At 42.0% G+C, this 18,503-nt stretch overlaps 1 protein-coding gene across 1 annotated transcript; it reads left to right on the forward strand.

Annotated features, from left to right (window-relative positions):
- Nucleotides 1–17,240: 17,240 nt before the first annotated feature.
- On the forward strand, nucleotides 17,241–18,266 carry LOC138351440 (mucin-1-like). The gene has a single exon (XM_069303267.1). It carries the CDS (start codon nucleotides 17,241–17,243, stop codon nucleotides 18,264–18,266), a length of 1,026 nt encoding a protein of 341 aa, XP_069159368.1.
- Nucleotides 18,267–18,503: the final 237 nt, after the last annotated feature.

Here is an 18,503-nt window from a genome sequence, read left to right on the forward strand (position 1 = left end):
TCCCGGGGTCTGGGAGGGCGGCGCGTTCCCGGGGTCTGGGAGGGCGGCGCGTTCCCGGGTCTGGGAGGGCGGCGCGTTCCCGGGGTCTGGGAGGGCGGCGCGTTCCCGGGGTCTGGGAGGGCGGCGCGTTCCCGGGGTCTGGGAGGGCGGCGCGTTCCCGGGGTCTGGGAGGGCGGCGCGTTCCCGGGGTCTGGGAGGGCGGCGCGTTCCCGGGGTCTGGGAGGGCGGCGCGTTCCCGGGGTCTGGGAGGGCGGCGCGTTCCCGGGGTCTGGGAGGGCGGCGCGTTCCCGGGGTCTGGGAGGGCGGCGCGTTCCCGGGGTCTGGGAGGGCGGCGCGTTCCCGGGGTCTGGGAGGGCGGCGCGTTCCCGGGGTCTGGGAGGGCGGCGCGTTCCCGGGGTCTGGGAGGGCGGCGCGTTCCCGGGGTCAGGGAGGGCGGCGCGTTCCCCGGGTCTGGGAGGGCGGCGCGTTCCCCGGGTCTGGGAGGGCGGCGCGTTCCCGGGGTCAGGGAGGGGCTGTGCGTTACCTAGGATAGAGAGAACTGTGTCTTCCCAGGGAGTGGGTGGGAGAGCATTTTTCCAGGTGGTTGGGAAGGCTGTGTTTTCCTGGGGCTTTGGGGGTGTGTGCCTGGGGAGAGGGGCGTCTCTGGAGAAGGGCACTGTGACTCCCTAGGGTGTGAGGGGCTATCTTTTCAGGTATTTGTAATCTGTTCCAAGGAACTGAGGAGCTGTCTCCCCTTGAAATTGGGGGCTGCCTCTTCCCCCAGGGGTTGGGAGGCCATTTCCACTAGGGGGTCATGAGATATTTATCTCCAAGAGGGTGGGGGTGGCAGGTTGTCATTCCTCAGGAGATGGGAGGGAGGTCGTGTCTTCATAACAGGTTGGGGGGGGTTACATCTCCCCAGGGTTATGGATTCTGCATGTTTACAATGTTTACATGAAAGACTGCTACCAAAATATACTAATTATAGAGTATATATATATTATATATATATATATTATTTATATATATATATATTAATTATATATATATTATTTATATATATATTATAATAATATTTATATATATATATATATTATTTATATATATTTATATATTTTATATATTTATATATTTATTATATAATTTATTATATATATTTAAAATTATTATATTTATATATTTTATATATATATATATATATATATATATATATATATATCATTGAATATGACTTGACTGCATATTCTGTGTAGATTATTTTCTTGTTAAAGTCTTCTACACCTCTGACTAATGCTCTTGCATCTTGGTTTAATTTAAATAAGATTTCTTTATATATCATTTTTGTTCAAGGTTGACTAAAAGAATAAGATTTAACTGTAGAATGTATTATACTTATTATAATTATAATAATAGAATACTGTATTATTATAATTATAAGAATGAAGCAACAGTCTCGCTTCATGCAGGTCACCGTTCAATCCCTCACCGTCCAAGTGGTTGGGCACCATTCCTTCCCCCATCCTATCCCAAATCCTTATCCTGCTCCTCTTCCAAGTTCTACATAGTTGTGATTGCTTGGCACTTTCTCCTGGTAGTTCTCTCTCTCTTGCATATTTTCCATGCCCAAGCCTCGAAATTTAATTTTCAAAGTCAAAAGGGCCCATAGCTTACTGAACAGAAACCTCTGCAACTTGAAAACAAAAGAACCATAAAATTTGGTTTTAAATGTGTTCAGTAGCTTTCCCAATATATATGCATATACTGTACTGTATAGGGCTTCTATATATGCATATATAGAAGCAAACTACTGCTAATTATGTTGCCTCCATCTGCAAACTCGCTCCCAATATCCTAAGCAAATCTACACATTTCCTGCTTCAGTGAACTCCTGTTCGACAATTTGTTAATTCAAGGTTTCACTGTACTTGCAATTAGGCATTTGTGATGGTGGTATTATTTCCCCACTGTTTACTACCGATAGTGCACCTTTCTAGTGTCTTTCACTGTCCTAACCTACAGTTTAAGGATTACATTAGCCTAGAAACAAAGAGAACAAAACAAGAAAAATTTAACTTGAATTTGATACAAAATTTATTATTACCATTTTTGTAAGAAACATGCACAGCGTTGTGCTACCAAAAGCGATTTTTTTAACACCTTCTATACAGTACACTGTATTTGCAAATATAACACAATACCTGTACAGTACTAATATATTTAATTTGGGATATTTTTTGGTGGCACCTAATTTTATACCACGTCTTAAGTGGTTTCATTTTGGAAGAGGGGGAGGGGAATTGGGGGTGGGGAGTAGCCAATTACCATCTTGAACTCATAAGTACTTACATAAAAGATAAAAGCAAAATATAACTACTGTATCACAAATAACTTGCACTTTCATGTCTTTACACATCCTCTAGAGCCCCCCAAAAAAGGCAGACAAAGTAAGGTTTATAACCCAGCCCCAAAACAAGCTGGCTCCTGGATTACCTGTACTTTAAGCCAATGTTATTGATAGGAATTCACAAAGATGCAATCCTTTATTTATTTAATTATTTATATACAAGAAGGTACATTGGGTTTGTGAGAATACATAGCATAGTATTTACAATCTTGTAAAGCCACTAGTACGTGCAGTTTTTCGGGCAGAATCCTAGACCTTACCCAACCTAAGGTTTGCAAGCTAGCTACGTTGAATACTAGGTCTGAAAGGAGTGACTCGCCCAGATAAAAATAAACATTTCCCTGCAGGTCATAAGTACACCAACACATGTTACAAGGCAGGATATATTTTGCTAGTCACTTTTGAAGCCTTTATTTCAGAATTTGCAATAATTTTTATATGAAGCCACATATGAATAAAATGACAAACCTGATTATTTCTTCTTCTTCTTCTTCTTTGTGATATGTGCAGTTGCATGAAGATTTTATAGTGGTGTTATAGGACTGCAGGATGTGACGGTAAGTAATTATCCAAAGAAAGCGCTAAGCCAGTATGGCTTTATACCACTTTGTCATTATGGTGTCACTGTTAACAGTTTGATACAAGTTTGGCATTGTTTCTTGAAGTTAGATGATACAAGAACTTTGATGATATGGATGGATGTTTTGTTAATGGTGTTAGTTGACTGCTCTGGTGTCATTGAACTGTTTAATATTTCTGTGGCTGGTTGGCTGGTAGTCTGGCAAACTTCATCAGCATGTATATTGAAGATAATTAGCAATACTTTATCATTGAAAACTTGTTTTATATGTAGGGTAAATTAGAAACTCACCGGACGGTCATCTAAAACAATTTAACGCATGCAGCAGTACATAGAACAAAACCAGAAAATTACCGGGAACTTGTCAAATATAGTCCACAAGTGTATTGAAATTACAATATAAGTAAATACAATGTATTATTGATGATAATGTGAAATATGGAATTCGAAAACTGTTTCAGTGTGCCTGCGAATTTTGTTTACAGAAAATCAAATTCTTCAAAGTTTTTCAGCATACACATTTTATATTGTAATCCAATGATTTCTATTACATTAAAATTATAACTTGAGAATAGTCTCTGCTTATGACAAAGGTTCCTTTGCCAGTTTACATGAAGACTATTACTGGAACCATAATATTCTTTCAGACCATCACAAATATCTAAATAATTTTCCAAATGGTTGGGGGGGGGGGGGATTCTCATGGTAATGGATTTGAACTGAGGACAGGCTGGATTCAATGCAAAGTTCTTATGAAAAAGTTTGAAGCTCTTTTCAATATTGTCTATTTGAAGTGTTTATATTAATTCATTTTTTTCTTTTTGTCCCTAAATATATAAAATCCCAAAACTGCAAGATGACACCAGGAAAGACACTTATAAGATGCAGTATGGGTAATAAAAGGTGTCCTAAGATTGGCCCTGGTTTCACTTTCTGGATACTAAAATTTTTAAATACTGTCTGTATACTGAAATAAATTGCAAATGCCACTGACATGCCAAACACACCATGCCACCTTGCATATGAATACCACACTAATATCAGACCTTAACATTAAGTGATTCCTGAGAAATGAGTCAGTGACTATGGGTGTCTGGTACAAGCCTCTAGATGTATGGGAGGGGGGGGGGGGAAGCAAAACCAAAAATATCACCAAACAATATGAAAATGCCACTAAAGAGTACTGACATACCCTGCAATTATGTCTCATAACATCCGATCATAATGCTCAGCGGTTCCCAAGGTGCTGCTACCAAAATATTGGGATACCAAGAGCCTGTCAACAACATCCCTGAGTACAGTATATGTACAATATACATAATTATACTAGCAAAATTCCCTAATAATTGGATGATATGTTTCACCATCTGAATACCAGTGTTAGGGTGTCCATGGAAAATGGACACCCTAAAATTTCATTATGAATCTCTGGATGCTACCTTTTTTTTTTTTGTTAATACCTCCAACGGTTATGCGTGTAATTTTATAGAACATCAACTCTTTCAAAATAAAAATATTGCAATAAACCTTATATGATTTGTTAGTCCACCAAGAGCATAAATAACTCTCTTAGTATCTGGAGATCAGCAACTTTGTAATATTGCGAGGTCTCATAATATGGGGTATGATCAAAATTATACAAGCATCTCATAATTAGAACATTTTCTAATTGTTAAAACTGTATACTGTACATTGTTAGTTTAGGCTAGATTATCTCATACTAGGTAAGATTGAGTTTAATTAGGTAAGGTAGGATTAGAAAAAAGCCATTGACTAACAACATGATTAGCAAATGTGTAACCGACTCACCACAGATGTAAATGGCTCGGGTTAAGAGACTGTTGTAACCAACTTCTTGAATCAATTGCGCTATATAAGACCATTGATATCGTACATTAAACTTTTTTTTATTTATTTTTATTTATTTATTTTTATTTATTTATATATACAAGAGTTCTTACATTCTTGTATAGCCACTAGTATGCGTAGCATTTCGGGCAGGTCCTTAATCCTATGTTTCCCGGAATACAACCCTGCGAAAATTGTTCAACAACCAGGTACCCATTTTACTATTGGGTTAAACAGAGGCAACAATTAAGGATTTGCACCCAGTAAATCCTCCCCGGCCAGGATACGAACCTAGGACAAAGTGCTCACGAAATGCCAGACGAGCATCTTAACCACTACACCACAGGGGGTGTAATTAGCTTATCAAGATTGTTACTTAGTTAGTTAAATAGTACTAGTGTTAAGTACTAAGTACTAGTACTAAGTACTAGTACTTAGTTAAATAGCCACTAGTACTTACTATTACTAAATAGTAAGTACTAGTGGCTTTACAAGACTGTAATTACCATATTATGTATCCTCACATTCCCAATGTACCTTCTTGTATATGCATAAATAAATAAATAAAATAAATAAATAAATGAACTTGAGGTTCAGCTCCTGAGCCCATTATATGCCTCTAACTTTTCCCACTATTGCCCATGAGATTGGTGTGGGGGTGTATAATAAATGAACAAAATGTAACAAAAAAAAAAAAAAATAAACAATCCTTAAACAGGAAAACTCAAAACCAAAGAACAATTTTGTGTAGTGTAGTCAAAATCAAAGAGCTTTTTTTTTCTTTTTTTTTTTTTTTTGAGATATATACAAGAGTTGTTACATTCTTGTACAGCCACTAGTACGCGTAGCGTTTCGGGCAAGTCCTTAATCCTATGGTCCCTGGAATACGATCCCCGCCGCGAAGAATCGTTTTTTCATCCAAGTACACATTTTACTGTTGCGTTAAACAGAGGCTACAGTTAAGGAATTGCGCCCATTAAATCCTCCCCGGCCAGGATACGAACCCATGACATAGCGCTCGCGGAACGCCAGGCGAGTGTCTTACCACTACACCACGGAGACTGCTAAAAGTTTTGTTATGTTCCAGCCCCAAGCAGGAAATGGACTGGATGACATTCCGTTTTAAAGATACTAGAGAATGAGGAGGCCTATCATCAAGTATTAGTGCTGGAAGAGTACAAATTATTTTGATTCCCGGTGAAGGAGGAAGTAGAGCCACAAGTCAACCCAGCTTCCAATCTTTTATTTGTGTGCTTTTCAAAAGTACACCATCAATTATTTTCGTAGATCTTGTTATTTACTTATTCCGGGCTATTCATATGCTTATTCCATGGGATTTGGGGTCAGTAGTTGCACAATCTTTGGCTGCCTCTGCCAGTGATAAATGGCGGAGCCTTACCTGCTGGAGCTTTGTACTGTTGAGGGAGTGTCTAGCTGGCCTTATCAGAGCGTGGCAGTGGTGTTATGAGCCCTATGGTTACTCCAGTATGGTTGACACCGGGGGACTGACACCCTGGGATGATACCTCGGGGGTTGTTGTTGTGGGTTGACACCGGAGGTTGACACACGTGCAGACCTAACAGCGTCCAGGGCTTAATTCAGGGTTATAAAACACACAACTTCTCTCTCTCTCTCACGCGCAAATACTTATTTATGTTCGTAATAGGAATTTAAATATAACTTATATATTAATAATTTCAGTGCATAGTAATAACATAAACATTAGCACGACATGTTTTTAAAATCATTCATAAAATTCAACGTTATGTAGTAATCACGGCATATTGACGTAAATATGTGACGTCACATGGTCGGTGCTTACCTAGTTGTGCTTAACTAATTCAAGTTAAATTTTAAATTTTTAAATTTTGCCCCGAGTTCAAGTACGTTTACTGGGACAATAATATACATCTCAGAGGGATAGAGTAGCTTAGGCTATTTCTACCCACCTCAACTTCGAGTTCCTCAAGGGGCGCACAAATCCAGTGAGTACAAATCCACAAATCACAGTACAAGAATCCCATTTAACATTTGCAGGTTAATATAGTAAGCACAGCACATAAGTGTTACACTCTTCGGGCAAAGTGCTTGTAGCTCCTAAGTATTCTGCCTATCATACCATTATCACACATCCAAACAATTTCATGTGGTACACTACATATTTCCATATTTCTATAGTTATCAATAAGTTGACACTCTAAGACATAATGATCTAAGGCGTTGGGCGTGCGGCATATTACATAATTTACACTCCTTATCTTTTTCACTGACATCAACACCGTATTTTAACAAATTGTGTCAACAAAGAGCGAGGTCCAGCTCTAGAGCCCTGCTTCATAGCTACTAAATGTTGTTGTTATAGATTCAGCTACTCGGAACAATTTCCTAGTAGCACGGGCTATGGTGAGCCCGTAGTGGACTTACCTGGCACAGGAGCGGTGCCGATGAGTTACTAAAGGTTTCCTGGGGGCATTCATAAGATCGCACAGCACCTTGACGCTGAAGCTCTAACCCCAATAACTAGCAGCAATACTCTAATTCCTCAAAAAGATCAACACTCCTGAATTCATACCTGAATTTACCTGAATTTTTATACCTGAAATGTAAGGCAGGCCTTACCTGCCCTTTACACTCTAGTGGCCTCGACGAGGACAGGATGCCGGCAGTTTGTCGAAGGTCCCCACCCCCCCCGCCCACCAATTGTTTTGGTGATTTTTCCAAGCTGGATATTAAAAAATCAACAGAGTTATGGCCTCTGGGGCTTCAGCAGGTAGGCGGTTCCATATTTTTAGAACCCTGTGGGTGAGAAAGCATCTCTTATTTTCAGTCTTACATTGGGCTTGTTGAGCCTGAAACCGTTGTTCCTTGTTTGTGTTACATCTGACCTATTGAAGAAGTTATCTGGATCAACATCCTCCAAATTGTTCAGTTACAGCCCCTCTCCAGTGCCAGGTAAGTCTACTACGGGCTCACCATAGCCCGTGCTATTTGGAACTTTTTGTTCCAAGTAGCGTATCTTAAACAACAACAACAACATCCAAATTGTTCCAGTGAAAGTTCCAAGTAGCACGGACTATAGTGAGCCCGTAGTGGACTTTCCCTGGCATAGGAGCGGGGCTGTAACTGCGAGATTATTCAATTGATTGACTGATGAAAATTAAGCCACCCAATAGGTGGCACGGGCAATAAGAGCCCGTAAAAGCTTATTAGCTAATCGAGTGATTATATAATTGGTCCACAGCTCACCATCCTCTAGCAGGAAGGGAAGAAGTGTTAAATGTAATTAGGGAAGAGGTATGAATTCGTAATTAGTGGACTAAGTAGAATTAATAAACCCATCTCATTATCTGTACATAAGCTAATGAGAGTTTGGAGCAAGTATATTACTGATATAATATGCTTGGTACAATCTCTTCACAGGCTATTCATGCCCGTGCCACCTCTTGGGTGGTAATCTTCATCAATCAATCAATCTTGCTACATCATTTTTGCAAAAGTCACAGCCTGGATCCAATTAGCTACTCATTTAGAACAAGGTAACAGACACCTCTTAGCTTGTATTCCCTACAAATCATTTCTCACAACGCGCTTCCAACCATCTTTCTTAGGATCAATCATAGCTTCACAAATGTTCAAATTCCTCCAGAATCATACTCCACCAAATAATCCATCCTCCACAGTTTACCCCGGAAAAACATGCTCGTACCGATCCAGCCAACACAGAAAACGCACATGAAATTCTGTTAACCCCAAACTACAACAAACAGCAAGTGGCTTGATTTCACCTCTACCTTGTCGCCTAAAAAACTACCCCCGAATAGCCCTAAGCCCTAAAAATTACCCCGAATAGCCCTAAGCAGGACTACGGGGTAGGGGTTTTTACGGGCTCACCATAACCCGTACTACATCATCTGGGTATCACCATCAGGTATCAGGTATCATCTGGGAGGGGAAATCCTACAATAGTCAAATAGAGAGAAGGATCTGGGGGTTGATATCACACCGAACTTAGTACCCAGATGAGCCACAGAGACGTTAGAAAGAATTTTTTCAGTGTCAGAGTAGTTAATAAATGGAATGCACTAGGAAGTGATGTGGTGGAGGCTGACTCCATACACAGTTTCAAATGTAGATATGATAGAGCCCAGTAGGCTCAGGAATCTGTACACCAGTTGATTGACAGTTGAGAGGCGGGACCAAAGAGCCAAAGCTCAACCCCCGCAAGCACAATTAGGTGAGTACATAGACATTTCGTTCTGAGTAGCTAAATCTAAAACAACAAGAGCCCTAACACTCCTCAGACAGCCACACAGTTAGCACACCCATGCACTCAGAGAGGCCTACGGCTTTCTAGAAAATCTACATCGCCTACATCAGCATCATCATTTGAGGGTCCCCGTAGTACAGTCGTTTTTTTTTTTTTTGCACGGATATTCATATGCCCCCCCCCCCCTAAACCTCTGCCTGGCCCACTGTTACTTTTTTCTTGTTTCTGTTTTACTTAGGAGCTAGATGTATGAGTATTTAACATAAGAACATAAGAACAAAGGTAACTGCAGAAGGCCTATTGGCCCATACGAGGCAGCTCCTATTCTATAACCACCCAATCCCACTCATATACTTGTCCAACCCGTGCTTGAAACAATCGAGGGACCCCACCTCCACAATGTTACGCGGCAATTGGTTCCACAAATCAACAACCCTGTTACTGAACCAGTATTTACCCAAGTCTTTCCTAAATCTAAACTTATCCAATTTATATCCATTGTTTCGTGTTCTGTCCTGTGTTGATACTTTTAATACCCTATTAATATCCCCCCGGTTATGTCCATTCATCCACTTGTAAACCTCTATCATGTCACCCCTAACTCTTCGCCTTTCCAGTGAATGCAACTTAAGCTTTGTTAATCTTTCTTCATATGAAAGATTTCTAATTTGGGGAATTAACTTAGTCATCCTACGCTGGACACGTTCAAGTGAATTTATATCCATTCTATAATATGGCGACCAAAACTGAACTGCATAATCTAAATGGGGCCTAACTAGAGCAAGATATAGCTTGAGAACCACACCAGGTGTCTTGTTACTAACGCTGCGATTAATAAATCCAAGTGTCCGATTTGCCTTATTACGAACATTTATGCATTGATCCTTTTGTTTTAAATTCTTACTAATCATAACTCCCAGATCCCTTTCGCAATCCGACTTCGCAATCACAACACCATCTAGCTCGTATCTTGTAACTCTATCATCATTACCTAACCTCAGAACTTTACATTTATCAGCATTAAACTGCATCTGCCAATCCTTTGACCATTTCAAAACCCTATCTAGATCAACTTGAAGTGATAGTGAGTCCTCCTCCGAATTAATTTCCCTACCGATTTTCGTATCATCGGCAAATTTGCAAATGTTGCTACTCAAACCTGAATCTAAATCATTTATATATATTATAAACAACAGAGGTCCCAGGACAGAGCCTTGAGGCACTCCACTTACAACATTTTCCCACTCTGACTTGATTCCATTTATACTAACTCTCTGTTTCCTTTGGTATAGCCATGCCCTAATCCAGCTTAATATAGCACCCCCAATACCATGAGACTCTATTTTTTTAATCAGTCTTTCATGTGGCACTGTATCAAAAGCTTTGCTAAAGTCAAGGTATACAACATCGCAATCCTTACCACTATCAACTGCCTCAACAATGCTAGAATAAAAAGATAACAAATTTGTTAAACATGAACGGCCATTTATAAAACCATGTTGCGACTCAATTATTAATTTATGTTTTTCAAGATGAAGACGAATTTTATTTGCTATTATAGATTCGAGTAACTTTCCCACAATAGACGTTAGGCTAATTGGTCGATAGTTAGACGCAAGTGATCTATCTCCTTTCTTAAAAACTGGTATCACATTAGCAACTTTCCAAAACTCTGGCACTCTGCCTGACTCTATTGATTTATTAAATATGGTTGACAGTGGGTCACAAAGCTCCTCTTTGCATTCTTTAAGCACCCTAGCAAACACTTCATCCGGCCCTGGGGATTTGTTTGGTTTGAGTTTTACTATTTGTTTAAGAACATCATCCCTGGTAACTGCTAAACTCGTCAACCTGTCCTCGTCCCCACCCACATAGACTTGTTCGGCTGAAGGCATATTGTTAAGTTCCTCTTTAGTAAATACAGATACAAAATATTTATTAAAAATACTACTCATCTCTTCATCACTATCTGTTATTTGACCTGTCTCAGTTTTTAATGGACCTATCCTTTCCCTAGTCTTAGTACGATATAACTGAAAAAACCCTTTAGGATTTGTCTTTGCTTGCCCTGCTATGCGAACTTCATAGTTTCTTTTTGCTTTCCTTATCTCTTTTTTAACATTTCTAACCAGTTGTACGAATTCCTGTTCTAAAGTGACCTCCCCATTTTTAATCCTTTTGTACCAAGCTCTCTTTTTACCTATAAGGTTCTTCAAATTCTTTGTTATCCACTTTGGGTCATTAGTATACGATCTATTCAATTTGTATGGTATACTACGTTCCTGTGCTTTGTTTAGAATATTCTTAAATAAGTTATATATTGAATCCACATCGAAATCCCCATTTAAGTCACCTATCGCTGGGTTCATGTCTCGCTCCAAGACCGGCCCACACCCCATACCCAAGCCTTTCCAATCAATTTGACCCAAAAAATTTCTTAGGCTATTAAAATCAGCTTTTCGAAAATCTGGCACTTTAACAGAATTTTCTCCTACTGGTCTATTCCATTCTATGCTAAATCTGATTTCTTTGTGATCACTGCTCCCTAGCTCACTCCCTATTTCGATGTCATTAATTTGCGTTTCCCTGTTAGTTAACACTAAATCTAAAATATTATTTTCCCGTGTTGGTTCCTTAATGTGTTGCGTAAGAAAGCAATCGTCAATTAATTCTAGAAAATCTTCTGCTTCACTATTCCCTGTTTTGTTCAACCAGTTTATTCCGCTAAAATTAAAGTCACCCATGACATAAATACTGTTAGATCTAGATGCTCTAGATATTTCATCCCATAGATGCTTTGCTTCCATTCTGTCTAAATTTGGTGGCCTATATATTACTCCTATTATAATATTATTAGCTTTTTCGTTTAATTCAATCCAAATAGTTTCTGTGTGTGGCTCTGTTTTGATTCCCTCTTTGAGACTACATTTCAAATTGTCCCTAACATATATGGCTACTCCACCTCCTCGTCTAATATATCTATCTGTGTGAAATAGTTTAAATCCATATATTTGATATTCAGCTAATAGTTCTCTATTTTCTACATTCATCCACGTTTCGGTAAGTGCAATAATATCTATTTTTTCTGTGCAGACAAGAGCATTTAATTCGTTAATTTTATTTCTTAGACTTCTGCTGTTAGTGTAATATACCCTAAGTGAATTGTTATTTTGCGGACCTTCTCTTTCCCTGATCGTTTTGCCAATTCCTTTCTCCCACAAACACATACTTTTATTACCTCCTTCCTCCAAATCAATTCCCATACCTCTATCTACTAACAGTTTAAACCCAAACAAACACCTCTAACCACTTCTTCTAGCGAGTTCGCAACAGCAACAACCCCAGCTCTCGATAGATGCACCCCATCACGAGCATACATTTCATTTCTTCCATAGAAGTGTTCCCAGTTGTCTATGAAAGATATTGCATTTGATTTGCAATATCTTTCCAGCCGGCAATTGACACCAAGTGCCCTCGATATCCATTCATTTCCCACTCCCTTTCTTGGAAGAATGCCACATATGATCGGGATTCCTCCCTTGCTCCTAACTAACTCTATGGCTGTTTTATACCTCAGAATCAGTTCCTCACTCCTGACTCGACCAACATCATTTCCTCCCACGCTAATGCAAATAATGGGATTGTTCCCATTACCAGCCATAATATCATTCATGTTGTTTATAATATCACCAATGCCAGCTCCGGGATAGCAAACCCTTAACCTGTTCCCCCTATCTCTAGCACAAAACGTTCTATCCAAATACCTTATCTGGGAATCTCCCACAACTAATGTTTGCTTAGGTACTTCCTTTACTTTCTGAGGGGCCTGCGCTTCCTTTCTCTTCGTTGCTTTCCCTTTTGCGCGATCCACAGTCTCTCCACAGCACTCGTCCTCCAAAACGTCAAATGAATTTGAAGTTGCTATGGCGTTTGAAGGCGGCTTTATCAAAGTCTTCTTAAGGCCCCTGTCTTTCGCAACTCTCCAAGACGAGGTCCCTTTACTGCTGGTCTCCTCCTTCGTTACTTCTCGTTGTTTTTTAAGCTGACGCACCTCCTCCCGCAGAGAGTCCAACTCTGTCCTCAGGGCTCCCACTAGAGTCACCAGGTCCTTCACTACAACTTCCATATTGCTATGATAATGAATATTTATGTTTGCTTCAGTAAGATTATGCCCAATGTGTTTAAAAAATTTTTTTGCTCTGTTCAATCTTAGTTGAATTTTTTTTTTGGTTTGTAACTCTACACTGTGTTAAATAATGTGTCAGTGGTCTGTCGGGCATTTCTCCATAATGCTGACATTTCCTCTCATCTTCGGTTCGTTATCGACTCACAATCCAGAATTCCGGGTTCGAATCCCGGGCGGGACATAAATGGTTGGGCGCATTTCTTATCACCTATAATGCCCTGTTCACCTAGCAGTAAACAGGTACCCAGGAGTTAGTGAGCTTGTTATGGGGTTGCATCCTGGGGGAGGGTCAGTAATTCCACCTTGGGGGAGGAGGGTGTGAATCTCGATATAAGCCTAACGTCTATGAATACACTCTGGCTGCCTGTCCCCCGACCCAATGAATTATTATCATCATCATCATCTAAGTCCTTTCTTTCAAAGGACAGGCCTTACACAGAATCAGTCCTTTCACAAAATTTACATTTCCCATCACACATAAACAAACTCATAAGCAAACAGGGCATTTTTTAAATTATACAGTTTAATATGAGACATACTTTACCATTGGGCACTTGTGGGATATTTTATTGACACCGAGAGACCTAAACAGCGCCTATCTTGAGGTTATCTTGAGATGATTTCGGGGATTTTTAGTGTCCCCGCGGCCCGGTCCTCGACCAGGCCTCCACCCCCAGGAAGCAGCCCGTGACAGCTGACTAACTCCCAGGTACCTATTTACTGCTAGGTAACAGGGGCATTCAGGGTGAAAGAAACTTTGCCCATTTGTTTCTGCCTCGTGCGGGAATCGAACCCGCGCCACAGAATTACGCGCTATCCATGTGACGTCCATATGTGACGTCGCCTACGTCACAAACTCACATACAATCAGATTTCAATCAGACATTATGGCTACACCTCATACCAATCACTTGATTGGATTGTAATGCCTTTATTGAATGCCTACCAAACAAAATCCACACTTAAATATTAACATTTACAAGCACCTTGGTATCACCAGCTCTCCATGGGCACTGAGTGTTTGTGATATGACACAGGATAACTAATGAATGAATTACCAGCAAGACGGCCGGGTATTTCAACGTGTCCTCAGGCTAGGCTCGCCCAAGCGGCGGCTGAGTCCAAGGACGTATTCATCAATGTTAACACACTGCGTATCTAAAAATTATATTTTCTGAAACATATGGTAATATTATTCCGTACTAGAATGTGATGAATAGTTAGGCCTGACTTAGGTGATTAGGTTCTGTTGGCAATTATTCGTATTTTCAGTACGTACATGAAGGATTTATTGAGGTTTGATTCGAACACAAGGCAGAAAGCGAACACTGTTCGAGAAAGATTCGAATGTAATCTTTTGTGTGTGAAGTGTTTTTGAATGATAAAAAAATGATTGATGATATTGAATGATTGAATGATTGAAAAAAAATGATACAAAATTGCTGATGCGTCCTTGGGGTCGGCCGCCGCCTGGACGACCCTAGCCTGAAGACAGGTAACATAAACAGGTTCGTCGGCTAGATTAATAATTAATTGCGTCGGGAAGAGGCAGCTTGCGTGTGTGTGTATATATATATATATACGTTAGACATATATGGAGGTTCCCCCCAAGGTCGAACTACTGAGCTTCCGCAGGATGCAACCCCCACAACAGTCGTCTAACTCCCGTTTACTGCTGGGTGAACAGGGGCATTACGTGATGGGGGGGAAACGACCCCAAACTTTTTTTCTATTCCGTCCAGGATTCAAACCCGGGATTCCCGACTACGAGTCGAGAACGAACCCGATAGTACTACCGAGACGAGCCTTTGACATTTTCAGGAAGATTTTCATGAGGATGTTTTGATGATGAACTGCAAGGTCAAAGCCTGGACCAGCCATAGCCATGGCTCTGAAAGTTCTCAACATTCTTAAATCAAGTCATCTAACATTTGATAGTAAGAGTAACTTGGTCTTAGATACAAACAGATGCAGTCCTCATTGATAATAGTGAAGGGACGACGACGTTTCGGTCCGTCCTGGACCATTCTCAAATCGATTCTCAAGTCACACAATCGACTTGAGAATAGTCCAGGACGGACCGAAACGTCGCCCTCCCTTCACTTTCTAGTGTGTGGTTTGGTCAACATATTTCAGCCACGTTATTGTGACTCCTCGTCTGCACATTGATAAAAGGTCTGCATAGACCTCCTGCATCATTTGCCTGGAGGAGAAGCTCCTTGTCCCACGGAGAGGAGGAGGAGGGTCGCCGGTGTTGCTGCGGGCCACTTACCCTCTCCTGGAGAGATGGCGGTAGCGGTGCCGTGATCTACATACACAACCTCTCCTCTGCACGAAGGGGTACAAATATAGGCGCCCTCCCTCCTGTGTACGAATGAGTGAAACATACCTGTAAACAGCGAGTTAAAATTAAAACGCACCAGGAACAACCACCATGGTAACTCTCTCTTGTTATATTGGTGCGACCTGACCTGTGAACGGGTTGGTTCATGGTGTGTGGCGCAGGAGGAGGAGGAGGGATCGAGCAGGTGTAAGAAACAAGGAGGAGAAAACAGAATGGGAGAGAAGGAAGAGGAGGGAAGAGGACGAAGATGAGGGAGGTGGAAGAATTAAAAGTTAGAAAGGGAAAGAAAATGAAGAGGAGGGAGGAGGAGGAGAAAAGAGGTACCAGTGGCACAAGCAGAGAACACTGTCTGAACATCAGAGGTCCACGGCTGTTCAATACTCTCCAAGCAAGTATTAGAAATATTGCCGGAACAAAGGTGGACTTTTTCCAGAACCAGTTAGATAAATTTTTGCAAGAAGTACCGGACCAACTAGGCTGTAGTGGATATGGGGGCCTGCGGGCCGCTCCGAGCAACAGTCTGTTAGACAAAGTTGTCACAAGTCGAGCCTGGCCTCAGGCCGGGCTCGGGGAGTAGGCGAACTCCCTTGACCTTCTACAGGTAAGATCCAGGTAAGAGGTAGAATAAGAAATATTGAAAAAGGAAAGAAGAAAAGGTAAGAAGACGAAGAAGCTAGAAGGAATAGAAGAGAGAGAGAGAGGACGAGAAAGCAGAGAGAGAGGGGACGAGAAAGAAGAGAAAGAGGACGAGGAAAAAGATAAAGATAAGCATTATTATTATTATTATTAGTAGTAGTAGTAGTAGTATTATATACGTAAAACTGTGGAGGTGTGAGAGGAGACTTGGCACCATCGCGGTTGTGCAGAGGCAAGACTTGACACCAGTGTGAGAGCGGGGCGAGGGTCATGGCCACCTCACAGGAGTGGCTCACCGCTGCCACTCTCCCACATAAATGTCCCCCTCTCCTCACTAATAAAGCATCACACACTCTCTAACACACTCAAACCCCAGTAACACGTTCCCCTAAACGATTAACTCCGGTCCAGATCTCCAAGAGGTTGAGAACCTCAGAGAAAACGGGAACTTGGTTCTGGGTTGTAAGCGACGGTCGGCAACTGCAATGAATGGAGGGTTGGGCAGGGGAGGGCTGGCTGTTGAATGGCGCAGTGTGGGAAAGTTGCAGCCCGCCTCCTCCATGGGGCTCAATGAATTCAAGAGGGACGTATACGCTGTGTGATGACCACAAATTATATGGCAAGGGTCAAGACGTGAGGGATCGCCGCTGGAGACACCAACCAGCAGCAGCAGCAGCGGGCTACCGAGGCGAGACGCTCAGGTTAATGCTATTTGGCAGGTACGCCAGAGGTACCCAGCGTACCTCACCTTATAGAGGTACAGGTTAATGCTTTGCAACTGCGACGCTCAACCTTACGATGGGGAGGGGAACATGAGGGTACATCACAAGCTCCTGCTGGGACAGAAGTAAATCTCTGCTTAATACGAACAATTAAAAACAATAAAACAAAAATAATGCAAGAACAATGGTTCAGTGAACAAATACTTTCCTGGGCGAATTTTTTGTTTGGCCGACAAGTCCGTCTCAAGAATGATCAATGTGGTTTACAGTCACCATGTCCATCAGTATCAGAAAGGTCTTAAGTCCCTCAGTATCAGTCAGGCACCAAGTCCCTCAGTATCAGTCAGGCACCAAGTCCCTCAGTATCAGTCAGGCACCAAGTCCCTCAGTATCAGTCAGGCACCAAGTCCCTCAGTATCAGTCAGGCACCAAGTCCCTCAGTATCAGTCAGGCACCAAGTCCCTCAGTATCAGTCAGGCACCAAGTCCCTCAGTATCAGTCAGGCACCAAGTCCCTCAGTATCAGTCAGGCACCAAGTCCCTCAGTATCAGTCAGGCACCAAGTCCCTCAGTATCAGTCAGGCACCAAGTCCCTCAGTATCAGTCAGGCACCAAGTCCCTCAGTATCAGTCAGGCACCAAGTCCCTCAGTATCAGTCAGGCACCAAGTCCCTCAGTATCAGTCAGGCACCAAGTCCCTCAGTATCAGTCAGGCACCAAGTCCCTCAGTATCAGTCAGGCACCAAGTCCCTCAGCATCAGTCAGGCACCAAGTCCCTCAGTATCAGTCAGGCACCAAGTCCCTCAGTATCAGTCAGGCACCAAGTCCCTCAGTATCAGTCAGGCACCAAGTCCCTCAGTATCAGTCAGGCACCAAGTCCCTCAGTATCAGTCAGGCACCAAGTCCCTCAGTATCAGTCAGGCACCAAGTCCCTCAGTATCAGTCAGGCACCAAGTCCCTCAGTATCAGTCAGGCACCAAGTCCCTCAGTATCAGTCAGGCACCAAGTCCCTCAGTATCAGTCAGGCACCAAGTCCCTCAGTATCAGTCAGGCACCAAGTCCCTCAGTATCAGTCAGGCACCAAGTCCCTCAGTATCAGTCAGGCACCAAGTCCCTCAGTATCAGTCAGGCACCAAGTCCCTCAGCATCAGTCAGGCACCAAGTCCCTCAGTATCAGTCAGGCACCAAGTCCCTCAGTATCAGTCAGGCACCAAGTCCCTCAGTATCATTTTAGCTTCGTGCTTATCACCATCTCACCAAGTCCGTCCCATCTCACCAATCTCTAAATGCAAGACCATCTGAGAGAATTATTCCAAGATCGTTGACTTAGTCATTCTTTTCAACACAGGACCCGACATTGGTTGCCCAATTTGATCGTGAAAACGCAATTCGTTGGCACAGCTGAGGTGTAGAGGCTACAGAGGTCCCAAGCAGCCAGCGGTGTGCATAGGCTACAAAGGTCCCAAGCAGCCAGCGGTGTGCATAGGCTACAAAGGCTACTGTATATTCAATACATTACCCATGGGGGAAGAGAGGGTA

The sequence above is a fragment of the Procambarus clarkii genome, chromosome 5 (genome assembly GCF_040958095.1).
Source record: "Procambarus clarkii isolate CNS0578487 chromosome 5, FALCON_Pclarkii_2.0, whole genome shotgun sequence".
Lineage (NCBI taxonomy): Eukaryota > Metazoa > Arthropoda > Malacostraca > Decapoda > Cambaridae > Procambarus > Procambarus clarkii.